Source organism: Grampus griseus, assembly GCF_964374135.1.
Source record: "Grampus griseus genome assembly, chromosome: 19".
Lineage (NCBI taxonomy): Eukaryota > Metazoa > Chordata > Mammalia > Artiodactyla > Delphinidae > Grampus > Grampus griseus.
Genome location: NC_139013.1, coordinates 20566926 through 20594561, shown reverse-complemented (window position 1 = coordinate 20594561; position 27636 = coordinate 20566926). Strand labels below are relative to the sequence as shown.

The 27636-nt window shown below is 54.7% G+C and overlaps 1 protein-coding gene across 1 annotated transcript; it reads left to right on the top strand.

Annotated features, from left to right (window-relative positions):
* Positions 1–1365: 1365 nt before the first annotated feature.
* Positions 1366–26743, top strand: VSTM2B (V-set and transmembrane domain containing 2B; the record flags this gene model as incomplete). The annotated part of the gene is made up of 5 exons (XM_082677959.1): positions 1366–1447; positions 1994–2178; positions 3197–3226; positions 4503–4974; positions 26655–26743. 5 exons carry the CDS (start codon positions 1366–1368, stop codon positions 26741–26743), a joined length of 858 nt encoding a protein of 285 aa, XP_082534085.1.
* Between the last annotated feature and the right edge of the window lie 893 nt (positions 26744–27636).

The window sequence follows — 27636 nt, the reverse complement described above, 5'->3', positions numbered from 1 at the left end:
ACCCCGCCCGGAAACCTCCGGGGCCTTGAGTTGTGCCGGGCGCTCCCCCACCCCACCCCACCCCCGCCGCCTCTGCCGTCACTCACGGCTGCTGCTCTCTGGCTCGCTCTTGCGCTCTCCGCGCCACTGGCACCTGCTCGCCGGGCGCTCTGCGCTCACTTCTCGTTCGCACACTGCAGACTCCCGGCGCTACCGCCGTCACCCAGCCTCGTCCCCGGCCCAGCACAGCGCTCCGCCCTTCTCCCGGGCCCACGGCGCCCACCCATCCGCCATGGCCTGGGCCTGGGACAAAGAGCGGGGCAGCTTATTGCCCAAACCGGGGTAAGAAGTTGAGGGCGGGGGTCTGCGGAGAGGGCCTCGGAACCCGCGGGGCGCAGGGATAAGCGGCTGTCTCCGGCTCTGGAGGCTGGAAAGAAGCAAGGGAGAGTTTTGGTGGGAGGACCCCCAGCCAAAGCGGGTGCGGGGCGCAGCTGCGCTCCAACCAGAGAGACTGTGGTCCCTCCAAGCGACCGGGGTGGGGGGGGGGCGCTCCGGGGCGGGGGCGGTGCCTGCTGTGGAAGGGGAGAGGAGGGGAGGGGAGGGGAGAGGAAGAGAGGGGAGGGAGAGGAGGAGAGGGGAGAGGAGGGGAGAGGAGGGGAAGGGAGGAGAGGGGAGGAGAGGGGAGGGAAAGGGAGGGGTGATGCAGCGGTGGAGGTGGCACAGTGCCCAGCCACTGACAGCCCCCTCCCTTTCTCTTTCCCCTCCCCCACTCCTGCCTCTCTCCGGCTCTGGGTCGGCCACGCCGGACCCTCTCTCCCCGGTGCTGCGCTGGGTCGGACGCCAGGTCTGCGCGCCGCGGCTGAGCGCCCACTTGCCTTACAGAAAGAGCCGAGGAGGGACCGGCGGAGGCGACAGCGGGAGGGCTGGGCGGGAGCCGGAGGAGGTGGCAGTCGGGAGCCAAACCAGAAGGAAACTGAGAGGCAGAAGCTCACGGCTCCGAGGCGCACACTCTCTTGGCCAGGGATGGGTCCCGGGGCGGCCCAGCCCCTGACCGGCCCGCCCGGCAGAGACTGAATTGCGGGTCCCCATCGGTCCAGTGTATAACCAGAGAGAGGGAGGCACGGACCGATCGCCAGTAGCCTCCCGGCGGGACCTCGCGTTCTGCGCACCCGGAGCAGCGCCCCCAGCCGGAGCCGCGCCGGGCAAGCCGGCGAGGGAGCGGGGCTGATTGGCGGCCGCCGGCGGCCGGGGGAGGGAGCGCCGCGCGGGGCCATGGCAGGCTCGGAGGCGTCCTAGCCCGAGCCCGAGCCGGATCCGAGCCCGAGCTGCCGCCACAGCCGCCTCTCCGCGCCCGCGCTCCCATCGCCGCCGCGCCCCCTGCGGGAGATGGAACAGAGGAACTGGCTCGGTGCCCCCGGATACCTGCCGCCGTTGTTGCTGCACGCCCTGCTGCTGTTCGTGGCCGACGGTGAGCGCGGGAACTTTGCTGCCGCTGGGGGCTCGGGGGTCCTTGCCGGGGCCGCCAGAGCCAGCCTGCCCTTGTCGCCGAGGAGGAGGAGAAAGAGAAGGGGAAGGCTTCACAGTCTCCAGCAATCCCGGTGTGCAGCCCGGGCCCGGCGGGGTAGGGGGTGGAGAGAGGCAAAGGGTCGCCGCATCGCTGGCGCCCGCGCCCGGGTCGTTCGGAGCCGGACCGGGGCTCCAACTGCGGACAGGCTGCTTGCGGGGTGCCGGGAGCTGGCGCGCCCCAGCCTGGCTCTGATAGTGCGGCCAGGAACGGGGAAGAAGCGTAAGCCGCCCCTGCTGCCCCTCGCGAGGGAAGCAGCCTGCAGCTGTAGCCGGTCTCCCCTGCGGCCCGGCAGCTGCTCGACCGAACTTTGCCAGCGCCTGGGCCACACTAGTAGCTGGGGGGTGGGAAGCACACGGCCAAGCGAGCCGGGGACCGACCGTCTCTCCTGGGGTTGCCCCAGGCCTCCGCCCCACAGCTGGTCACGCCTCTCTCTTCCCCCGCCCCCAGCTACATTTACTGAAGTCCCCAAAGATGTGACAGTACGGGAGGGAGACGACATCGAAATGCCCTGCGCGTTCCGGGCTAGCGGAGCCACCTCGTATTCGCTGGAGATTCAGTGGTGGTACCTCAAGGAGCCGCCCCGGGAGCTGCTGCACGAGCTGGCGCTTAGCGTGCCCGGCGCCCGGAGCAAGGTAACCGGCCGCCCACGCGGCGCCCGTGCTCACCCGGCTCGTGTCGGGCGGCTGGGGTAACCCAGGCGAGGAAGGCAGGGTGCCGCCCTGTGGTGCAACCCATTTCCTACCCTCCCCATGCCCACAGCACCTTCAACAGCAGCATTTGTTACCCCCAGATCCTGTTAATTCACTTCCTTCGCCGGAAACCTCCCCGAACTCCACGCCTGGCCCCTAAGAAGCCGCACCTCATCCAGTTCGCCTGCTTTTACTGGCTGCGGGCCCAGAGGCTGATGGGTGCTGGGTGTTGAAAGAAGACCCCTTGCTGGGGCCGGGCTTTCCCTGCCCTCTGCCACTTTGAGGTCCCCAGGGCACAGGGCCAAGGAGTTAAGCTCCTCTGGGCTGCGTTCCAGAGGCCGGCAGAGCACGGTGTACAGGTTACCTCCAGCCCCCGCTGGATCAGAGGGACTTCCCCCACTGCCCATCTGCCTCTTAAACCACAGTCTCTAGCACTGGCGCTCTCTCATTCCCTCTCTCTCTCTCTCTCTCTCTCTCTCTCTCTCTCTCTCTCTCTCTCTCTCTCACACACACACACACACACACACACACCACCTACCTACCCTCTACCCAGAGTCCCACCCTTAGTTACTGCTCACGTCTCCCACTGGGTCCTGTCCAGATACACCAGCCCCTCCATCCAAGGGGTTTAGAGAAACACAGCAGGGAATGAGGATGCTCCTCCGGAGGGAAATTGGCCTTTCTTCCCACCGGGTGGCAATCCAGCCTCCCCTCTTTGGCAGGCAGGTGTGCTAGGGCAGCCCCTCTTTGGCCGGGCGCCATGCTAGCTGCAAGCCCTGATTCCTTCAGGGTAAAACTCCTGAAAATCCTGATGTCCTTCGTGCCCTCAGCTGTGGCTACCTCCCGAGCGGTTTCGAGTCCCAGCCCGCCTGCGGAGGATCCTCCTGCAGGAGGCTCATCTGAGTTCCCTGAGCCTGAAGGCCGACAGCCTAATATCTCTCTCTCCCTCTTTGCATTTTAGGTAACAAATAAGGACGCAACTAAAATCAGCGTAAGTGTTGAGCCCAGCGCGGCCCGCGGGAGACCCCTTCTGGCCGCTTTGCGCCCCGCAGCTTCCTCCCTTTTAGAAAGGCTCAGCGGACGTGCGGTGTAGGGCCCTACTCGCAGCCTTGCACTGTCGGCTGCTTGGCGTGTCGGGGCGCCGTCTGTCACCGGTAGCGGATAGGGTTCTCTTTCGTGTAAATCAAGGGTCCCAGGCCTGAATCTCCTTCCTCCTCTGTACAGTCACCTGTAAAATTCTCCTTCAGTCTCCTTGCCCTAGCTGCGACCGGTGCTTAGGCTTGTGGCCCCCACTCGTGCCCTGCACACACCCGGCGCTCCGCTGCAGCCCTCTCCTCCGCCTGGGTTGCGGGTCGCGGTGCCGGGGTGTTGTGGGCTGGCTTGGGGAGTTGTGATAGGGGGAGGAGTCTTGCCAGTGTTGGGGAGGAGACGTGCCCAAGCTTTCCCAGCTGGAGCATGGAAGTATCAGGGCCTGGAGACGACCAGGTCTTATGCTCGGTTCAGAGGTGACGGTTCTCTGGGCGCTCGGTGAGGGCTACAAAGCTGTTGCTCCCTGGCGTCTCCACCAGGCGGCAGGGAGATGAGCTTTTTCCTGAGCTTCATGCTGCCGCGGAGAGGCAAGTTCATAAGTAGCAGGGACAGAGCGGGTCGGCAGCAGCCTCTGCATCACCTGCCTCCTTGGGAGGGCGGAGGGTTAGCTGAGAAGGGCTGGAGCCGGGAGCAGGTTATACCTGTTATGCGCACTCTGAGGGCAAGGCGGCTTTCCTACGGACACCACCCCGGTCCACCGGATTCTAGAATTAAGGAACGTTAGTGCGAGTAGATGTGGAGGACCGGACGTAAGGCCATACCTCACAGTGGATGCGGGGCCGAGCCTGAGGTTTCTCCAAGGTGCCAGAGGGAGGAAGAAGGGGTGGGTTCTGCGGCTCTGAAGGGAAAGCTATGGGAAGACGCGAAGGTAGGTTTGTATGAGCAGTGGGTGCAACCTGAGGCACTCCTTTAAGATATGGGGCAGCTGGAGACTCGATGCAATGGGCAGGGCCACCCAGGGTCCACTCAGAGTTGGGAGCTCCATACCACTGGGGAGCCACGGGGGTGAAGGAAACCTGAATCGTGATGATGGGCAGAGCCGGGTCTGAGAAGTGTTGGGGTGCTGTGGCCTGGGAGCGCCCTGCGGGGCTGGGCACAGCTGCACTACGCTGGCCAGGAGCGCGGATTACGGGCCTGCCCATCCCGGCCTCTGACCCCAGCCCCCCGCTCTCTTGCAGACCGTGCGCGTCCAGGGCAATGACATCTCGCACCGGCTGCGGCTGTCGGCCGTGCGGCGTCAGGACGAGGGCGTCTACGAGTGCCGCGTGTCGGACTACGGCGACGACGACACGCAGGAACACAAGGCCCAGGCGCTGCTGCGCGTGCTCTCACGCTTCGCGCCGCCCAACGTGCAGGCCGCCGAAGCCGTGTCCCACATTCAGAGCAGCGGCCCGCGTCGCCACGGTCCCGCCAGCGCCGCCAATGCCAACAACGTCGGCGCCGCGGGCCGGGCCACCTCGGAGCCCGGCCATGGCGACAAAAGCCCGCCTCCCGGGAGCCCTACCGCCGCCCCGGGTCCCGGAGTCCCCGAGGCCGCCGCCAACTCCGCGGCCCACGCAGCCGCCACCACTGTCGCGGCCGCGACCGCTGCTTCCTCAGCGTCGCCGCCACCCCGTGAGGCGGTCCTTCTGCGCCAGAGGCACGGCTCGGGTAAGGGCGGCGCCGAGAGGGCGCGCTCGCGCGGGGGTGGCTCTCGCCGGAGGGGCGGTCCAGCTCGGGTAGTTTGCGGATGCAGAGTCTTTGGTGGTTCATCTGGGTGCGCCCGGGAGCGTTTTCCGCAGCCTCGCTTCTGCGCTCTTCCTGCTGTTTTCCTGCCTTCACTGTTGGCCGCTTGGAGCATTCGGGACGTGTGTTTATGAGTGTGCGCGCTGCCCAGCCAGCGACTTCCCGCTACACACGGGCTGGAGGGAGGGGAGCCCTCCTTGCGTTGGGAGAACTGAACCCTGCGGGCTGCCCTCCGACGGCAGTGGGCCTGCTTTTCTCCTGGAACCCTTAGCGCCTAAAGGGTGGGCACTAGCACTCAGTCTAGAGTGAGAGGAGGTGGTTACAACTCAGGTCTGGTAAGTCTGGCTGGTGCCTGACTGGACTGAACAGACATACTTTGTTCAAGCCAACAAGGGTGGCCTGGCTGTGTAGGCTCTGCTCTCCTTGGCTACCTCCAGGCTGGTCCTAGACACAAGCTCTGCTATAACTCACCACTCCAGTCTGCTTTAGGCCCTCGTGGTGGGGGGTTGGGGGTGAGGATGGAGCCCTGCTATTGTTAGAAGGGCACCCAGAGGTTAAGGCCTGCTCTCCTAGGGAGCTGAGAGAGTTGGGGGAAGGGGAAGGGAGTGATGTTGAGAAGGGAGTCAGAGAACAGAGAGTGAGGACAATGGACTGACTGCAGAGCAGGCAGGTCTGGAGAAGGAGGGGCTGCTTAGCAGTGGTGAGGTTTTATGGAGGGTGGAAGGGCCTACTGCCCAATGTGCCCTTCCTCCCAAGGCATCCCCTACTCCCAACTCAAAGATGGGGCCTCAGAAATGAGCTCAGCCCCAGTACTCACTCTCTGTGTCTGACTTTAGGCTCATCACTCCCTCTCAGTTTTGTTTGATGCACAGTCCCATAGAGAGCATCTCTACTGTCCTTGCATCACTGGGAGGCTGGGCTCTGGGACAGTCGTATATAAACCTACTGGGGGGCAGGGAGCACACTGTCATGCCCTACTCTCATGGTTCTTAAAGTACAGACCACCTGCCACCAGCATCAGCACTTTATAAGGATGCAGGCTCCTGGGATCTCCTGCTGAATCCGAGGAGACAGGCATCCTAGCCTCCCTCCCTGGCTGATTCTTAAGCCTTCAGACCCTGCCAGTTGTCTTCCACATCAGTTCAGTTGTTTCTCACGAAGTTATACTCCCTGTGGGAGCTTCTCCATGTGGCTCAGACTGCTGGCTACATCTGGAGGCCTCGTCCCCCTTAGGGTCCACAAGACCTTCCCCCAGACTGGGGGGGAAGGTGGGTCAGCTGGGAACTTGTGGAGGTCCTCTCCCCAAACTCCCCCACCTGTCTTGGAGCTTTCCCCCATATTAGTTTAAGATAATACCAGTTTCTGTGCAAAACCTCAAAATGCCAGAGGCTTAACACAATTCAAATGTATTATTTCTGGTTTACATCACGGGGGGGGGGGGGGGGTGGGAGGAGTGGCTCTGTTCCATGCAGTCATTCAGGGACTCAGGCTGACAGAAATTCTACCATCTTTAAGAGGTGGCTTCCAAGCTCACTCTGGGCATCAACATACAGCCCACAAACAAGGGAAAAGAGAATGGAAGCAACTCTTCTCAACCCAGTTCCCTGAGCAAACCAAGCCCTAGGGCTCTAAGGCACACATTGCATGTGATGAATTGACTTCTTTCTTATGCATTTAGAATGGATCTAGTTATCTGTCATTCTTGTAAGATTGAGAAAATGGCCACTCAGATCATTTTGGTAGGGCTTAATTCTCTCAGAGAAAAGCTGATATGGGGAACGACAAAGGAAGTTTTTAAAGGCCAGGCCTGGTAAATGTTAATTCCACCCTCATCCATTGGCCAGAACTCAGTCAGATTGTTCAACAGATGCAAGGCAGGCTAGAAAATGTCCTCAGCTTGGCAACTGTTATCCAGCCTCATCTATTCAGGGTGGAAGAGGAGCCTGAATCATGGGGCACGTAGCCATCTCTGACTAGCACACAGTACGTATACTGGAAAAGCGCTTACTCACTTGCAGGGTGACTGGCTTAGTTGATGAAGAAAACACCGTTCTGCCCCATCCCCTTGGGCACTAGCAAGTAAACATGTGTGTCTTGAGCTGGAATATTCCTCTGGGATATCCCCTAGACCATGAGTAGAGCGGCAAAGCAGAGGATTTGGAAGGCCAGAAGCCCAGATATGCATTGTGCCTCCTTCATTTACTGGCTGTGTGACTTTAGGCAAGTGGCTTACCATCTCTGAAAGTACTTCTTTCAGAAATACTTAGTAATCCCTGACCTCAGAGGGAACTCAGAATGGAAATTGCTGTATAAGGCTCATTGTTATCACCAAGGCCATTATCTGCTCTGGCCAAAGAGGAGAGGTTGAGGGAGATGAAGCTGAGTGGCTGGTGGTTGGCAAGCTGTGGAGGGCCTTGAATGCTGAGTGGAGCAACAGGGATCATTAAAGCCTTTGGTCAAGGAAGCGCTATGTGAAAAGAGATCATTCCTGCTTGAATCTCCCTTGCCCCCTGGCCAGAGCCTGACCCCCTGAGCCTAACCAAGGCTGACCTGACTATGCCTGCCATGGCTGGTCAGATGTCCAGTCTCTGGGCTCGACCACAAAGAGGCTCCACGGTAACTCATCGCTATAGCAGGAACCCAACCATGGAAGGTGGCATGGACAGTGCCCTTCTTTCTGGAAGGTCCTCAGGTTAGCCCAGTTCTGATGGCACCTGCCAGCCACAGGACAGCATATTAATGCCCACGTGGATAAGGGCAGCAGCCCAGGCAGGCGACTCCTCTGCCCTCCCTGGAGAAAGCACAGCCAGCTGGGCTCCCACCAGGGCTGACAGGGCAGCGCAACTAGGATAGGGGTCTGGTGGCCCCTAAGGTCTCTGTTGCCCCAAAACCATTGCTAGCTCCTGAACAGGCCAGTAACCATGCAGACATATCTCAGAAAGAACCCCAAATTTCTCTCCATCTCCAGTTTGGAAGGCCAGTAAGGTGGGGCCTTCAGCTGGAAGACCAAAAGGCTTGTAACCTCCACTCTCCAGGTGAGCTCTTGGGAGAATCACTGTGCTGTGGACCCCTCTGTGTCCCACTCTGGGCATGGAGAAGTGGATTAGAGGACTTCTAATCCACAAACATACCTGAATGGCTTGATGCCAAGGAGGGACCCATACCATCTTAAGTGCCCCATCTCGCCTCACCACTCAAGGCTGCCAAGCCTGTGGGCTGTGGACGGAATGAAGACTGCAGACTATGTTATGAGTCACAGCATTAGTAACCTTTCTATAGGGCTGTGTTGTCGAGCAGTGCTTGGGCCTCCCGAGCCTCCCTGGGATGCAACAGCCCAGCCAATCACTCAGAGCCACCACCAGCGTGAGTCAGAAAGGGAGCTCGAGGCAGTGACCTCAGTCTTGCTCCCCCCGCCCGCTGTCCCCACTCTCCTCACTCCACTCTCAGTTCTTAGCAGCTTAGAGGGGAGGGGACGAGGAAGGACTATTGCCCCTTGGTTACCAGGCAAGGGTGTTTGCAGAGTATAGCAGTGAGGATGCTGGCGAAGCAGATGGCACACTCAAGCAGAGTCATGGAGGAGACGCAGTGAGAGTATTTTTTAAAGGTGTGAACAAGGTTAGGACAGCTAAGGATGAGAACTGGTCCCCAGGGCTAGTAGCACTGAGAGCCATTGGTCTAAAAGGGCCTGAAAGGGGCAAGGGGAGGGAGCAATTAGCAGAACCCAGAGAGGTTAGCTGGACGGAGAGGCCTCCCTGAAAGAGCTGAGGCCTTGGGAGAGGGACACAGCCGACCCACAGTAGCCCAGCAAGAACCTCACTCTTCTCCTGCCCTCCAGTTCCCTGTCAGGGCCTCCCATTGGCCAAACCTTCCTGGGCATGGAGGGTAAGGGTACCAGGTGATGCAGGCTATACAAGCCAGCTTCCAGGGGCTCAAAGCAGAGTGGAGAAAGCTGACGGGTGGATCTGGAGGGACAAAGGGAATAACCCAGCTCTCAAGGGAGGAAGATGAATTCTGCCCCACCCCAACTCCAAGACAAACCCAGAACTGAGTTTCTAATTAAAGAGGTCACATAAGGCCTGGGTTGAGTGGATACACTAGCTGTTTCAGATTGGCAACCTCAGAGTTGGTCCCAGCCCACCTCCCCAGACAATTGTTAAGCAATTGCTCCTGGGAGGAAGTCAGAAGCCCCAGACAACACTGTGTTGCTGTGTTTTTTAAGCAAGCCTCTTTACTAACGCTAGGAAAGGGATGAGGGTACTTACTCAGAACTTCATACTTTAGCTACCGCACAGCCAGGCCAGAAAAGCCTTCCTATGCTCCATACATGCCCAATGTAGCCAAATACATATTTGCACTAAAAGTTTATGTGCAAAACTCATTCATTTCACATCTCATTTGTCAAAAGACATTTTGATATTTGTGCTTAAAAATAACATGGGCTAGATTAACACAGCAGAGCCAGCACAGGAGATTGGGCTCCTTCTTAGCCATGTTCATAAATCTGACTCCTAATTAATCTGAACACTGAAAATATTTCATGAACACTTTGTTGCTGCCTGCCATTTCCGGGAAAAAAAAGAAAGAAAACAAAACGGTATCTTCCAGATAAACCCTTCTAGCTGGAAAGTTGCCACAGTGAAGCCAAGTGTGGCCTTAATAGAATACAGTTTGCAGCTGAAATGCCTTGTATGTTGGCAAGAGGTTCCCCTCTGCAGGGACCTGGGGATCAGCTCTGTGGCGTGTGAACCTATAATTAGCCTTGGGGCTCCGGCTTCGAGAACAGCCACCATGGCCCCTACAGAGAACCAGCTGGATGTGGCAAACTGCTGCCTGGTGCCCACACAGAGAACTGGCTCTCAATATCTCAATTAATAATGAGAGAAAGACAACCAAGGCCATAGGTGTGACAGCTTTAGAGAAACTGTTACTGCTGGGAGCCATCAAGAGGAGCATCCTTGGGTGTGGCCATGGCAACCGTAAACCATGACCGAAGGGGACTGTGGATAAGGTGAAGGCACTTACTCTCGACCCATGCCCCTGGTGGATGACAAAGCTGGCGGAAACAATGCCAGTGTGACCAGGGAGAATCTCCTTGCAGTGGGAAGGGTCTCCAGCTAGGCCAGCAAGCCAGGCGGCAGTCACCTGGTCTTCCCATCTCCCTAGGCCCACAAGGACCTGAAAACCATCACCTTAAATAAACAATCCACTCTTCCCTCAAGCTCTGATGTGACACAAGGATCATAATTAAAGAGAAAATAAATCTGGCAAAAATCGTCCCAGAGAAGAGAAAGTGAGGCTGTCTGAGCATCCTGAAAGAGAAAATTAAAGGATTTCATAAAGGAAATGGCTGAGCCTCACAGCTGACAGGAGGCACCCACATCAGTGGCAAACGTGTGTGATTATCAACTACATGGTGTCCCCTCCCTCGTCTGCCAGTCCCATGGTTGCCATGAGCAGGAACCAGTGATTGCAGTCACAGACTCAGCTCAGAGCATCAAGGGCACCCGTGGAACTCCAGGACAAAGCTGTCTGTGTCAGTGGAAGTCCCGAGGGAGGATAGCCCCAATCCAGCTGAGGCAATCAGAGGAGGCCTCCTGTAGGCAGTGTGTGATTTCAGGCTTGAAAGAGGCTCCTGGGGCTTTGTCCTCCTGCTTAGGTCAGTCCTGGGGAAGTTTCTGGAGGCCTCTCTTTTCCTCCCCACTCTGTGCCCCATGGATTGAGAAAGTCACACCAAATGGAAGGGCCTTTGTCCATCACCGAGCAGTCAGTCGGCTCACTGTGCGGCTGTTCTCTCAGCATCAGGGAGACCCCAAATTAAGGACGAAACAGCTGCACTAAGGATTGTAATAATGATAAATAATACTTGCCTTTCACTGAGTACTTAGTGTATGCCACACACACATCTCACTGATGTCCCCCCTTTCTGCAGTTCCCCATGACTCTTTCTGCCCCACTTCATCCAACAGTCCCCTCCCCAGAGCCCAGACCCTTTCTTCAGCCAGGGTGGCAGCCCCCTGGGAAGGGCGGAGAGCCAGGCTTTCTAAGTGTCACCGGGAGCCGAACCCACCAAGAAGCTTCTCATTAAATATGCCAGGCACACATTTTAAAAGCTCTGAATATTAAGGATTCCCCAAGCATCCGTGGGAATAAGTGAGGTCAAGAGCTTTTGTAATATGATATTGATTACTTCTGCCCCATGTGGACAGAGGCAAGGGCTCGGCTGTGGGCTAAACCTCTAAGCTTTATGGCAGATGCCAACTTGGTTTTAAGACACCTTTGCGGCACAAGGAAAAAAAAAGTCTCATCTTTTCTATTCCCCCATGCTTTGCTGACGGTTACTAGGCATCTCTTGGAAACTCCAAAGCAGTGAGAAGCTTCATTTTGTCTTATGTAAGGGCTGCAGGAGAGTTTAAGATTACAAGCAAACAGGCCCAGCACCTACAACTGCTGATTCCTACCTCTTCCTTATGAAGGATGACAAACCTCCTCCCCTGGGATGTAGCTTCTGGAGGAAACAGCCTGCTTGGTGGTGGTTTTGGTGTTCTCAGGGAAGGTGTGCTATAAATACAACATGGATTACCCAGTTCGGCCTCCTCTGGGTTAGGGTTTAGCTGCCATTGAACAGAGAGCCGTGCAAGCGGCTGCAAGGGGTGCTGAGCAGCAGCGAGGGTGTGAGGCCGACCGGGACCTCACTCGGGCCCCCTCTCACGCCACCCCCTCCATGAGACAGCCCTTGAGGGGCAGGCCTTGTGAAGCCTTGTCCCTGCATCTGCAATCCTGGGTGAGGCTATTTCTGGAAAGTACTGGTTGTTCCATTCCATCCTTACCACCCCCCAGGCTGAAATATCAAAGCTACTCTGGACTGGCTTATGGTCTTTGTGGTTCAAGGAGAGTGTTTTGGGGGGCCCCACCATTCACCCACTCAACCACGCCCTCAGGCTCTGCTCCGTCCATCTCAGAAGTGACCACCCTTCCAGAGGGCTACTCATGTGTGAAGGCCAGCTGTGAACAGGGCACCTCCCGAGTGCACCCAGCTGGACACCCAGCACTGTTAAGGGGGGAGACCATGGTCAGTCAGGGCCTAGACAAGATCTCTTAAAGGAGCTGCCCATGATGGTGGAAAAAACAAAACAAACCTGAGAGAGGCTGACAACAGTTCAGGAGAAAGTGTTACCACTTTTCCAACCACTTAATTCTTCCTCTGCATCTCACACATTCAGCTAGCTGTTCAGCTAGCTGGCTAGTAGGCAGGCCAGGGTTTGAATGCCAACCAATCTCCCTATTTCTGGGACTTACAGAGCTCCAGCCACCCAGAAGTCACAGTACATGCCTCATTCTCTCACCCTTCGTAAGTACTGTGCTTCTCATTTTCCACATGAGTCCAGCTGCTTGCATTCGAATCCTTGATCCAACGCTTCCTGCCTCCCACAAGCAAGTTCTCACGCCTGTTATCATCTGGATGGCACCAGTGACCGGTGCCAGAAGGCGAGGGGCGGGATCAGAGGAGATAATCCACAGAAAGAGTGGAGCTCAGCACAGGGCCTGGCACCTAGAAAATGCTCAGTAGATGCTGATCTTATTATCAGCGTTATTCGTGGGAATGGCACTGACTGGCCAGGGTCGTTTCATGAGGCCTAGGGGCTCCGATCTTGAGACTTCGCTCTGAGACGTGTCTCCCTCTATGCACTGTGCATGTCATGGGGCTAAAGGAGAGGAGCTGATGGAGCTTCAGAACAGAAAATGCCCTCAGATTGCCAGTGGCTCAGTGAGATGCTATTTTTGTCCTTTCTCCCTCCGTGCCATTTGGAGGGGGGAGGAAAGGAAATGGGGCTGATGCCACGTCCTCATCCTTGTGTGGTGGCGGCTATTTTGCATGAGTCAGGAGCTCCTTGGTGAGCAAGGACAGGTTCACTATGGTTCCTCGTGTCCCACCTGCACATTGCACCATCACATCTGTGCACCTGGACCCCTAGTGACGGTCAAGCAGCCAAAGAGCCTCCAGGGCCGGCCTAAGTGGAGAGGAGGTGCCCAGTGTCCTCCTCACTGGGACTCTTAGCATACGAGAAGGAACCACTTGTGTGGGGAGGCCGGCTGCCCCGCAGGGATGGGCGTGTCAAGTGATGGGGCTCGGGCCACTGTTGCCGGCTCAAGCCTGCACTGTCTTCCACCACGTGCTCTTGCATTTTGTCTTTCATATCCATACCTGCCTGGATCCCTTCGCTGTGGCTCACTGAGCCTGATGACTGCCAGTGAAGGTGCTGCTTGGCACCCAGGGACCAATGGGGAGAGGGTAGGATGAAGAGCGGGCTGCATGCAGAACCAGGAGGCCAGGACCCCTTCAGGCCCCACATGAGGCTCATCAAGAAGGAGGTCTGCCTGCCTTTAACGGATGGATATAGCCAAAGGTCCAGAGCCCCTCCCTCTGCTGCCACCCCCCCCCCCCCCCACCGCTGCCTTCGGCTCTCCTCAGGAAGGTCTTGGTTTTCTTTAAGCCAGGAAAGCCCAGCTGCAAGGTCAGTCCCCTTACAATGACACTTATTACAATTGATTATCACACAAATGCCGCTTAGCCCAGAGAAAAGATCCTTAATAAACCCCCGGGGAGATGGAGCTGACATAGTTCCAGGGCTCATTCTGAGCTGGGGTAGGGGTTCCTAGCTAACTATATCTGCTGGCTAGGGCCAAGGGGTGGGGGCTGCCCAGGGCATCAGATAGACCCCACCTCTGCCTCAGGGAGGAGCTGATGGCCCAGCAGTGGTGGCCAGACTGAGCAGCAGGTACTCTGAGAATGAACTCAGGGCTCAGCTGGGACACAAAAGGGGCTCAGAAAAGGTGCAGCCAGGGTGGGTTGGTAGTGGGGGATCACTCCACAGAGGGAGGAAGTCTTCCTAACCCTGCAGCCCAAGGGGTCTCATCCATCCTGAGCACTCAGAAGGGCCCCACTGCTCTCTTAGGCCCCCAACGTTTCCCTCCTGTCCTGGAGTCAGTGCCTGACTGAGCACCCCATCCAGACTGATGCCCTGGGAAGGCAGGCCCAATTCTTTCTCATGTCTGTATCCCTACCACCCCACATTCACATTCACTGGGCATGGCACTGGTTTGTTCAATCATTCATTTACTCGTTCATTCAGAAAATGTCCATTGAGCATCTTATGTGCAAGAAATATGCTAGGCACTGAGAACACAATGTGAATAGGACCAACAAGGTCCTGGGAGTCAGAAGAGGGAGAGACAGACATTGATCAAACGGTCACATAGCAAGTAAAAATTTGCATCTGTTGCTGGCACTCTAAATGAGGGACCCATGGGCTATGGGAACTAAGAATAGGGGGATGTGACCCAGTCAGGAAAGGGTCCCTGAGGGAATGACACTTAAGCCATAATCTGGGAGATGATTAAGAGTTGGCTTGAGAAAGAGAGAGAGTAGGGCCTTCCAGGAAGCAGGGACAGCATGTGCAAAGGTCCTGTGGCAAGGCCTGACAAAGAGTTACTATGACTAAGGCAGAGAGAGCAAGAAGGGGTGCAGGGGGAAATTAAAGTCAAGAGTAGTTCAGGGGTTAAACCCCACAGAGATGGAGGCTTTGGCTTTTGGCAATGGATGGGGAGCAAGTGGCTGGCAGGGCATGATGCTTTTTGAAATGACACCCTAGCTGCAGTTGTGGAGAATGGAGAGGTAGCAGCAGAGTGGATGTGGGGAGAGCACTTTAGAGCCAGTGATCCAGCCAAGAGATGGCAGGGCTGGGACTAAACGTTTGGATGGATGAGTGACGGGATGGATGGATGGGTAGCAAAATAAGTATCTGATGAGTGAGTGAAGGGAAGGATGTGTGACTGGATGACTGAGGTTGGGGGTGGGTGGGAGGAAGGATGAATGGACATGTGGATGGGTAGATGGATGGAAGGAATGTGTGGGAAAAGGGTGTAACTGGGTGGATGGATGGGTAAGTGGGGGATAGAAAGAAGGATGAGTGGATATGTGCATGAAACACGGATGGGAAGTTGAGTGCATGCGGCATGCAAGATGGGCCTTGCAGGAGGAGTGGGGTTGGGGCTGCAGACGTGCCTAGGGTTCACATTCCCCACACCTGCACTCTGCACACTCAATCCACGTCCTCCAGGAAGGGGAGGCCACAAGGAGAAAGGTCCCAGGTGGTGGCATGGCACAGACTGACTAGGCCCAGAATTTCATGCCAGGTCATGCTTCTGCCTGCTGTCCCAGGCCACAGAAAGGACGGGTAGAGCAAGGGGACACAGCCAGTCCCCAGCCTGCCCCAGATCCCCGAATCCCTCAATCTTCAGAAGATACCTCTGTCACGCGCTGTTGAGGGGCAGGAGCAGGGGACCCCTCCTTCTGCTGGACACTGGGCACTCTGGTGGATGTAGCCTGGCCAAGACTTGATGACTATTGCACATGTAAAAGTTAATATAGATATATTTTTTCAAGCATTTAAAAAATCAAATCTCCAGGTGGGCAGATGAATAACTGTAGTCACGTTAAAGACTAATGTAACAAAAAATACACAAGGCAATAATTCATAATGCATTCTATTCTACAGAGTCATATTTTAATGTGTGACATATCCTGGGCAGCTCCTCTGTGCTAATTTTTTTTTTTTTTTTTTTTTTTTTTTTTTTTTTTTTTGTGGTACGCAGGCCTCTCACTGCTGTGGCCTCTCCCGCTGCAGAGCACAGGCTCTGGACCCTCAGGCTCAGCAGCCATGGCTCACGGGCCCAGCCGCTCTGCGGCACATGGGATCCTCCCGGACCAGGGCACGAACCCGTGTCCCCTGCATAGGCAGGCGGACTCTCAACCACTGTGCCACCAGGGAAGCCCACATGTTATAGAATTTTCAGAGCACTATCCCTGGGTAATTAAAATGTGTTAACCTTTTCAGTTAAATTGTTTCTGAAGAAAAGTCCTCAGTGTGAAACAGAAAGAAATATCCAGGTGTCACCGAGGTGGAATCTAGAGGAAGGAACTGCTGTTGTGTCCTTGCTGTGCTGGCCTCAGGGACCTGCAGCCCTTCTCCCCTAGCCTTGAGCTTCCAGTCTGTCATTCCTGCTTTTTCTTGGCCAGGCCCAGCTCCACTGAGTGGGACAAGGGAGACTGAGGCCTGGACCCACACAAAGAGAAGCCTGCACTGAGCAGGCATTAACTGAGTGTTCACTGTTTGCCTGACCTGGGGAATTTGGGGCACACTCTGCCTCAAGGGACATAAAGGCTATGGAGGGGACAAGTGGGATTTAAACAGGGCTGCAATGCTCCAAAGAGGGGAAGGGACCACTCACTTGAAGCCCTGACAGGTCTCCCTTTCCCCATCTGTGTAATGGGCACCCCAGCACTCCAGCATCTACAAGTCCATGAGTTTTAGGTCTGGAAGGGGCCCTGGAGAGTCTCTAATGAGTGGTTGCCAAACTTTGTTCCTTGGAACCCTGGGCCGCCAGCCCTACCTCCAGCTTCAACCAGAGCAGTTCTGCCTCTAATTTTTTTTTGGGGGGGGGGGTTGTGTGGGTTTTTTTCCACACCGCCCAGCATGTGGGATCTTAATTCCTCAACCAGGGATCGAGCCCACACCCCCTGCACTGGAAGCACAGAGTCTTAATCACTGGACCGCCAGGGAAGTTCCCCCTCTAATGGTTTTAAATATTGGGGTTCCACGCAGCATTTAGCTTGAAAAAGGAGTTCCACTGCTTTAAAAAATTTTAAAACAACTGAGTTAGACCAAATATTTATATATATATATACATGCAAATATATAAATATATAAATTATACAAAATATACAAATACATTTTTATATTTTTATGTATATAAATTTTTTTCTCCTAAGGGAAAAATTTGAAGTGGTTTATAAAGCTGCACGTGGCATAATAGAACAAAAATTATTTAATGAAGAAATTGGAATAAAGGGAAAATGGTGAAATTCATTTGAGAAAAGGTAGACAAAGAGATGTGTGTACACAGTCTTGGGCAGTTGAAAGGTCAGATAGCGATGGGCCTCCAGCCCCAGAGTGTATTTGGAGATACAGCTTGTGTTTAAGATGACAAACATGAAGCATCTGGCCGATGCCTGGCGCACATCATGCCTGCTTAGACTGCTGGGGGCGTCTAAGAAAGACTCCCATTCATTCGTTCAACAAATACATTGTGAGCACTGCAGGTGTGGGCAGCGTGCTAGGTGATGATGGGTTTACCCACTGGCAGAGGAGACAGGGGAGACAAGTCCCGGCAGGATTGAAGCTGCTTCCCTGAATTTGCAATTCAAAATGATCATTCACCACAGGACTTGGCAAAAAGAGGACTCTACCCCTGTCTTTAGATTTACAGTCTAAAGACAAGTAAACCGCAGTGGCTGCCCAAACACAGCCCAGCGTAAATGTGACTTGCTCCGGAGCCCATGGGACAAAGGGAGCCTCCAGCAGGGCCAATCCAGCAGGGCCAAGGAGGACGTGGTGTCTGAGGGAGCCCCATGGAGGGGAGGGGCAGGTGGTGAATGAGAGGACAGGGGGTAAGCAGTGTGGAAGGATGCTGGACCCGGAAGGGAGAAGTAAGGGTGCAGGGGGGCTGAGGAGGGGCCCAGTGAGGAATTAGGTCTTCAGCCTAGATGAAGCCTCTAGGGGTTTAGCAGGGCGGGGGTATGATGTGTACTTTGCATTTTAAAAGGGCACTCTGGCCTCTGGCTAGGCAGTTGCCTGGCTAGTTGGGTTAGTGGCTGTGGAGAGCCCAGTCAGGAGTACTGCGCGGCCAACCTGAGCGCTGATGTGGTAGGAGGGAGGGTTAAAGGACCAGGGCAGGGGTGGGCCTGGGGCAATGTGGGTCAGGGCTGAGAAGCCGACAGATTAAGAGCTGTCTTGGAGGTCACCTTGTGGGTGTCTCTGGGCTGAGCTGCAGAGGATGGGTGGGTTCTGGGCAGGAGGGAACAGGAAAGGGCTGTCAGCACCAACAAAGACCTGGCGGGGCAGGAAAGTGAGGGCACGTGTGGTCTCTGTGCAGCAGCCCTGTTTGCCTGGGTCTTGGGGCACCTGAGGCAAGTGTGGAGGCAGGTGAGGCAGACCTTTCCCCGAGGGTAAGGTCAGGAAGGTGTCCTGGACTTGATTCGAAAATACCAGGGAGTAAACTAGAGATAACTCCTCTACTGCCTACCAGCTGTGCAACCTTAGGCAAGTCACTTTACCTCTCTGTCTCACCTGTGGAAGGGCATAGTGGTTCCTACCTCCCAAAGCCTCCTGAGAGGGTTAAAGGAAAGAATTCTCTCAGGACCAAGAACAAAGAACCACAGGCCTATTTGCATCCCGCAGCCTCAAAGTTTAAAGAATATGAATGGGCAGGTGGGAGATCCTCCCCTGAAGACGAGGCTCAGAACTGAGAGAGACCCCCCCCACCATCCCTGCCTGGGAAGTACCCTGATACTGTGGTCGGGGCTGCCCTGGCCCTGCAGACACCAGCCGCCTAACCGTAGGGAAAGGCCTGTTAACCATTTTCATTAAGTGGCACCATTAAAGGATCATCTGGGGCAAGACTTCATTTCAAAGGAATTAAGAAGCTGGAAAGGAGCTAGCAACAAAGTTGACCACATTAAAAAGCCATTATAAATGTTAAAATCCAAAAAAAAAAAAATCTCATTCCCATGCTCTCTCCCTTAGAAGCAGCCTGGAGCTGTGGTCTAGCCGAGGCACTGTGGGAAGAAGAGTTCTGGCTCTTCACCCCTGAGAGTTGGTGTGTGTGGTGGTTACGTGTGTGGACAGAAGCCAGATTGTCTGGGTTCATGTCCCAGATCTGCCATTGATTTTAGTGTGGCCTTGGTAGGGCTGCTAGATTTAGCAAATAAAAATATAGGACACCCGGTTAAATTTGAATTTCAGATAAACAATCAATAGTGTTTTAGTATAAATATGTCCCATGCAATATTTGGGATAAATATATACTTAAATTATCAGTTGTTTATCTGAAATTCAAATTTAACTGGGCATCCTGTACTTTATCTATCAACCCTAGGCTTTGGGCAAGTCAGTTTACCTCTCTGGATCTCAGCTTTCCCATCTGTAAAATAGGGATAAAATAGTAATTCCTGCAGTAAAGAGAATGGGATTTCAAATAACGTGCTTGCCACGGTGCCTGGCCCCAGCAGGAGCTAGCCAGGTTTGCTATCATTATCCTGAAAGTGCTTGGCTTGGTCTACTTGAGCCCCGGATGTGGGTGGGGCTGCTTGCTGGGGGCAGAGGAGGGGAGGAGGCCTGGGGCCAGCCCTCTGGCACCTGTGGTTCCACCATGGCTGGAGAGGTAGGACATGTGAGGAAGCCGTTTATGGGGCTGGGGGAGAAGGGGACACGGGCAAGGGCCATATGAACACAGACATTCATTTGTGCCAAGCCCTCTGTGTCTGGGTGCTCAGAAAGGGCTGCCTGGAGGAGGCGCACTTGTTCCAGGCTTAAGGTACAGGTCAGACCCAGACAGAGAAAAAGGAGGACTCAGTGGTTCTGCAGGGTGAGCCTGGAGTGCACTCGAGGTGCTGGCAGGGAACAGTGGATCAGAGCGCATGACTGGTGGCAGAGGAGCAGTGAGGGTGAGGTTGCTGGGGAGGATTACGAAGCAGCCCCAGCAGTGGCACTGACATGGTAGCACTTTCTCCTGAGGGCAGAGAGAACCCATTGAAGATTTGCCCCTTAGGGATAGTTATCCAGGTGCGTCAGAAGGTGGGAAATAGGCACGGGGTGGCGGTTGAGGCAGGAAAACACTTTAAGAGGTCACTGCTGCACTGGGGCCATGGCAGGGGAGAGGGCACAGTGAGGCGTGGCTAAAATAGGCGCGACCCCTGTGTCTGCCCCCTTTCAGCCCGGGAGCACTCAGGCTCCTCCCACTGCCTAGACAAGGAGGCTGCCCGTGGGCATCACTCCCAGTAGGCATGCTGTCACCCACCAGGAGGACAGCTTGTTCTCAAACCCAGGAGCCAGCTGCCTAAGGCTGGGGTAGGACAGGCCAGCAGAGCAGGGTCAACACAGGACTGAGGGACCCACATCTCATCCCTTCTCTTGCATCTCCACATCCCACACTTCCAATTTCCTTTAAAACCCAAGGCCATTTGTTGCTCCTAGTTTTTGCCCTAGTTACCAGCGCACATTAATCTTATGGCAGAAATTAATTCTGTCCAATTCCATTAGTGCTTGATTATTCCTTGCTGACTCCCTTTGAATAAATATCCATGAAGAGGCTTAAATTAAAACATCAACAACGGAAGTAGCCTCTTCCAAGGTGGCATCTTCCCACCCAGCTGCAGCTGGGCCACCTGGCCTAACCAGCACAGCGTGCAGGGGAGGGCAGAGAGCCAGAGTAGGATGGGTGCAGGTGGCCATCAGGAAGCCAGGAATGTCAGGGCAAGGAGGGCTAGCTCCCCATCATCACACAGTGGTGTAGGTTTGAAGTCGGCTTGAAAGCCAGGCCCCCTGGATCCCACACCAGAGCTGGCTCCGAGGTTGTAAACTCAGTCAGCCACAAAGGGCCAAGTGTGGGGGATGGAGGTGAGTGAGGCGGGTTGGGAAGGGAGGCCTGACTGTACAGGGGGCCAGGGAGGTAACTGGAAGCCTCCCTGTGCCCAGCTGAGGGTCAGGAGAGAGCAGTGAGAAGGAGATTCCTGCAGAGAAGACAGCTGCTGGTCGTGTAGCTTGGTGACTAAGCAGGCCCAGAGCTGCTGTGTCTTGGGCCTTTCCAGTAGACATTCGGATCTGTGCTTTTAGGTAGAAGTCTCCCACATTTTACATGTTGGATTATAATTTACAGTTTTTAGAGCTCTGTGTGCACCAAGTCAGACCCTTCTGCAGTCCGGATTGAATCGTCAAGTGGCGACTTGGTGCCTTTCTGTTGCCCCTGGGCTCTGTGACCTTACGCATCTCCCCTGCAGATAATGGCATGGTGCTAACCGTAGCCAAGATGACTCCTAAGAGCTCTCTCTGTTCTACTCCACAAGCCCCTGCAAAGCACAGAGAGACTCCTTGTACCCTGGCCCCAGGAAGCTCCAAGGGGAGCCTTCCTCTTTGGCTGGGCTTGGCCACCACCACACTCACAGCGTGGGTCCAGGATGGAGCTGGGTCAGGGCTGAGGGTGCAGGGCCAGTGATGGGAACAAGGTGTAAGAGCTGGTCTCTACCCAGCTGCCCCAGGCAGACAAACCGTGGTTTCCATGATAAGCGGATGTCCAAGTCCAGCCCATAAAGGCCAGCCAAGCTCAGACTGTTGCCACTTGGGAGGTGTCCATCTTCTCTCATTCTCAGATGGCAGCAAAGGAGGAAAGGAATAGAATCCAACATCCACGCTGAAAGAACCTCATCCAGGGCACTCCATCCACTTGGTTTTCTAACTTTTTTAGCCAAAAAGCACTTATTCAAAAGACATGTCATGACAGCACAAAATGCTGAATGGACATAAGTGGGCTTGCTCTTCTTGACACAGAGGAGGGGTCTGTCCTCCAGACCCTCATCATAGTCCTGATGTTAGGATATCCATGCTTACCGGTGGAGTGGCTTTGTCCTCTGAGACTGGACTAGTTCTCTTCTGGCTACCTGTACTCAACATGGGAATATTCTAGTGCAGCGCTGGAGGGGGCAAGGGCAAACCCACAGAGTGAACCTCCAAATTTGCTTAGGTCGTAAGAGCAGAATCAGCCCGTTAGCCATTCCTGCATGTGGAACCAGACCTCAGATGTATCTTAGTTTTACTTACTCTTCTCAAACCTGAAATAAATTTTTAGTTTTTAAGCTATAGCCAAAACAAACAAAACAAAAAAATACAGCCTTTGGGCAACACCAGACTCTGAGGGGCACTGTTTGCAAACTCCTGACCCAGATTGGCCCCTTGGCTGCAGCTCCCAGGCCTGCAGTGGGGAAGCGGAGAGGCTGCAGCTCTCTCTATCCACAGCCTGCATGACAGGTGCTGCAGACCACAGCCGGGACAGAAGTTACCCTTGAGACCAAGAGAACCATCCGTGATCCTAGAAGCGTGGGCTGGGCAGGTGGAGGGAGGGCAGTGTCTGTCCTGGCTAGCCATCCTCACTGGTCAGCTGGGGAGCAGCCCACCACGATTCTGATGCCTGCAGAGTGCAAATGGTCCCCTCCGTGCCTTCAGGCCTGTAGGAGTCCAGCTACCACCTCTGCATACCCCCAGGAACCAGACTCACAGGCTTGGCCTCCAGACAATGTGGGCAAAGTGCGGATCCCAGAGGGTGTCTGGAGCCAAGCCTCCTCCTTCACTTTCATCACTAGGTGATAAACGGCCCCAGAGGTTCCCTGTTGTTTTCTAACATGGTCTTTGGAGTTTTGCCATTGCTGGGTAAATAGAGAAGCAGGATTTTCCAGTGGAAGCTGCTTGGACTGGCGCCTTTGCTGTGCCCATGGGTCTGGGTGAGCCCACATTTTTGGGAGATCCTTTTAAATGGCTCTGGCGTGAGTCTTATCCCACTCACCATCCACATGATAAAAGTTTATATTCGCAGAGCAGCTTTGATTTCTTTAAGAATGATTAACAACATGGTGATATTTGTTTCATATAAAGAGTGAATCAGCTACTACTCCATCAGATGCTTCCCTCACCTCTCAAGCAGACTGATTTTCCAGCTTAACCGTGACATAAGCAAGCTTCTGTGTGTTGTAGAGCTGTCCCCGGTACGCCTTAGGAAATGGGGAAATAGATTGTTAGCAACCAGTCATCACAGCAGCCTCCACGTCCTCGGGAACACCAGGAACACAGACCTCTCCGTGCCGCATGATAAAAGAGGCCAAGATAGGGGGTCCTGCCTCAACTGAGGCGCCAAAGGCACCCTCCTGGCCCCTGCCCTGGAGGGTCGAGGTGAGCCCTGACAGCAGTGGGCAGTCCTAGCTTGCTCCAGGAAACAGTGAGAACAGGGACTAAGGCAGCAGACGCTGAGGGGTCGGGGGGGAACAGCCAGGTACTAGACAATTGTCAGTGGCCCTCCAAGTGGATAGTATGTGGGGAGGGGGACAGTGGGCTGCCAGACTCCTGCATTCTAACCCATTCTGATGTGGAGACCCCTCTTCCTCCAGGAGCAGCCTGGAAGCCAGTCTTCCTTGGTCTGCCCTGGCTCATTTGGGTATCCGATGGGTGATGTAGCAAGAGGTTCCAAAACCTGAGTCCTCCTTTGCCCTGAGGTCCAGGCATGTCGGTCCGTCTTGAAAACAAATGCTTGGGGAGATAGTTTCCCCTGCTTATTCTATCTTGGAAAATGTTTCTCTTAAAAGGAGGACAGGGCTTCCCTGGTGGCGCAGTGGTTGAGAGCCTGCCTGCCGATGCAGGGGACGCGGGTTCGTGCCCCGGTCCGGGAAGATCCCACATGCCGCGGAGCGGCTGGGCCCGTGAGCCATGGCTGCTGAGCCTGCGCGTCCGGAGCCTGTGCTCCACAACAGGAGAAGCCACAACAGTGAGAGGCCCGCGTACCACAAAAAAAAAAAAAAAAGGAGGACAACCCTCAAAACTGGTTCTTCTCCAACACTTTTCAGAAAAGGAACTGTGTTGCCCGTTTCATTGACATTTTATTCACTTCCAGACTGTTTGAGGCCCTTTTGTTTACATGATTGTATCTATCAATGAGCTTTTGTTGTGTAACACGAGACCTAAAACTTGGTGGCTTTGGTGTGACACCACAGTCATCTGTTTAGGTCATGATTCTGCGGGTCAGCTGGATGTTTCTCCTGCAGGTGTCTGTCAGGCTCATTCATGCATCTGTGGTCATCTGCCCTTTCATTTGGGGGCTGGTTGGTCTAGAGGGACCTCTGCTAGGATATCTCCTAGCTCTTACCCTGCAGCAAGCCAGCCCAGTCTTCTTCACATGGCAGTGGGTGCCAAGAGCCACAGAGAAAGGGCAAGCCTCAGTGCACTTTTCAAGCCTTTGCTTGTTTCACATTTGATACTATTCATTGGCCAAAGCAAGTCCTGTGTCCAGCCCCAGCGTGAGTGTGCAAGGGCACTATCATAGAGTGTGGACACTGGGGGCAAGTAGATGAGGGAGGATGGGGCATTTGTAGCCATTTTTGAAGTCTGCCACTACGATCTTGCTAATCTGGACCCCAGCCTGGTGAGACATGCCCTGCACATACTCGTTTCCTGGAGCCATGCATATGCACATCCCCATTTTATGGAGTGTGCCACAGGACCCAGAGAGGTGAAGGGTGTTGCCCAGGTCACACAGCAACCTGGCCTGGAAGCTGTCCTGGTGCCAGCCCACTGCCCCATACCACCTCCCTTAGTCCCCTGTATGGTGATGCTGGGTCAGAGAGAGGATGAAGTACCACCCAGGAGCCAAACCTAGCTCCCCCCACCCCCAGACATCCACCAGCAGAGACACTGAAGACCCTGGTGTCCACCCTCCCCAGATATTGGCCTCTGGGAGCCACCAGTCCCATCCTCCAAGCCCCAGCTGCTCCCCCCTTGGCCCAGCACAGTGGCAGACTGGTTGTTTCAATCCAGGGTCTTTTAAAAGTCTCGTGCAATTTTTAAAAATTTTAAATGTGAGTAGGTGAGACTGTAATAGTGGAAAAGACAAGTCAACAGTATTTGGAGGCAAATTAAAATTTCTCCTCCCTTTTCCTGTGCCCATCCTTCTGCAGTGTTCACCTTGCCTGGCTCGCAGCCCATTTGCCATGCCTCCTGCCCCTGAGTGCCTTGAGGATCTGGAGTTCTATTGCACACACACATCTGCTTTTAAATGCCTCACGTGCTTGTTTCTGTCTCGCCTGCATGGGCCTGAGTGTCAGGGTTTGCAGGAGCAAAAAGATCGGCACCAGGAGATGTGGAAGCCGGTGGGCCCGGTCTGGCCACATGAGCCCTGTGTGCCCAGGAGCCAGTGCTCTGCTGGCTACATCCCTGTTTCCATGCATCTGAGCCTCGGTGAATCCACCCAGGCATCTGGCCATCCATCAACTAGTCCGTCACTGCATCCACCCTCGTCCTTCCCAGAGACACAGGCAATGAAGAACAGCAAAAGAAGACCCAAGTCTTTGGAGTGACCACACCGTGGTCCTCCCCAGTGACAGATGGCAACAGGCAGGATGTCAACTCGGGCCAAGCTGCACGGAGGGCCAGGAGTGACGACTGTGTGAAAAATTAATACCCCAAGGGAAGGTTAGCACGTTTGGATTCTCCAGTCCTTGTGCTTCTCAGTGGGGGCTCAGAACTATGTGCAGAAATGATTGACCTTGGATAAGACAGGCACGGTGGATGGTCTATGCCCTCTTTTATTTCAGATCTTCAAACACAACCCTTGTTTTTTGAAAATGAACAGATGGAATCCTGGCATCTCAAGCCAGAATGGTCCTGGATCATTTGTCCAACCCCCTCCTTGTACAGAGGGGAGACTGGGGGGCAGGACACAAGAATGATTTGGGATTGAGGGAAACACCTTGGATAGAAAAGACAAATGGCTCTTCCACCTGGAAAGGGGAGGAAGTTGTGGGTTCAGGCCCAGCCTTGTCAGGGAAGCCACAAATCTGGCCAGCCTGGCAGCAGCTCCTGCAGGTGGCTAAGTGGAAGTGGCCACAACCTCTGTACCATCTGCTTGGCACAGGCAAGGGCCTCCTGTGTCTCTCCTCCCAGGTACGGAGCTCCAGCCCAGCTGGCTAGGTGGGGTGAAGGGAGGACAGGCCTCCATATGTTGCAGGTGAGCAGGGTGGGGCTGGAAACTGCTTCCATGGATGCAGCCCGATTCTATGCAAGTTAGTAGTGATGTCCCCAGGGTTTGGGCAGTACCTGGGGCGTGCACGGTGCTTCTACACTGGCTCCTCTTGGTAACCCTGGAGGGAGCATCCCACTCCCAGGTGAGAAGCCTGGAGTTCATGGGTAGGCTTTCGCCCAGTTACACAGGAGGCCTTGCAACCAGATGAAGACCTTATGACAGACAGATGGGGAGCTGAGCAGGCAGCCCAGGTGAGGAGGAGGAAGGCACGGTGTTACCATCCCAGGAGTGGGCCAGAGGCTTGGGTTGGAGGCCACACTGAAGGAGCAGATGGGAGTGACCTCCCAACAGGACAGTGCTTGGGTCACTCCTGGGGGGCCCTGGCCCACCCACCTCCACCAGCCAGTGATTGCTGAGCACCCCACTGTGACCCCAAGGGCTGGACTGACTGTTTGTGGAAAGGACTCATGCACAGACATCAGGATGCCTCAAGCGGGATGTTTGTGAATGCAAAACTGTGCAGTTCAGGCAGGAGTTGGAGGGGCTGGAGTTGTGTGCAAGCACGGAGTCTCTCTGGAGGAGTGGGGAGCTGGGCCTTAAACACTGAGGCCACTTTGCGGCGTAGTCTTGCGGGTGGGGGTGGAGAGGGAGCATATTGTCTTCCTATTCAACTAAAATAACGTTTGGATTTTGGATCTACTATCTAGCGCACGCCCTTCAGGCAGGGGCACCCCTGTGTCTGACCACGGTCAGCCCCTGTGCGGTCGGTAAATAGGAAGCGAGCGCAGAGCAGCTGCGTGCCAGCTGAGTACCAGCTGGGTGCTGACATCAAGAGCCCAGCCGGGGGAGGGCTCATCCTCTCCCATCTGTGCATAGGCCACTGGGTTCTGGTGAATCAGGTGTTAACCCTGTCCCTCTCTCGTCCCCTGCAGGCACCGGCCCTAACTACGCCGCAGACCCACTCCTGTCCCTGCTCCTGTTAGCTGTACATAAGTTCCTCCGCCTGCTGGTGGGCCCCTGACAGACTCGCCGTCCTGCGCTCCTGAGTGGGCCCACGTGGCTGCCCAGTCCCTGGGTGAGGACTGCGTCGCCAGACAGACGCAGACAGACTCAGAGAAGCATGACCAAGTCCACGTGGAAAATAAATAAATCATATTTTTGGGGAAGTTACACAAATGTAGACCACCTAAAATAATGCATCTAGTTTCCAAATAAGATGGAGTTTGGACCATGCAGTATGCATGGGATCAATGATTTCTCTATTTTAATGTATTTTTCTTTTCTAAACTTTTCCTCCAAGTCTTCATTTTGCACGAACTGTTGAGCAGTTATCTTTAGGATACTATGTAAAAATGTTGGGTTAAAGCCTTTCTGACAAAGCAAAATATTTTTAGTAGATTATTGTGTTTAGGAAATTTTTAATTTACTTTTTCCTTTGGGGGCTTTTCTCTTTTTTTATTAAAGTAAATTATTTCTTTTGAGACATTTTGATTAAAAAAGATACATCTTATCATAATTAAAATTCACTGTCAATAATATTTATTTTTAAATAAAGATTGGAAACAAGGTCAGACACTTGTTTATAAACTGTATTGTATAATGCTGAATAACAGTTGAATAAAAAACAACTTTGAAATAACCTTTCTACAGACATGTATGAATGTTAAGCCTTGGTGCCCAAAGCAGCCCGAATGCTGAACGCCATGACCTCATGGTTTCTGATGCCAGCTGCACCCTCGGCTGGCTGTGGCCCAGCCTGGAGGACAGCTCAGGGCACCCGGCCAAGGCCACACTGAGTAGACCGGAGTGCTTGCCCAGCCTCTGCTAGGCACAGGGAACCTCATGGAACCAGGAGTGAAAGGCACCCCCGGCCTGGGTCCTGAAGGAAAGGAGTTCCTGTCCTGGGAAGAGGTG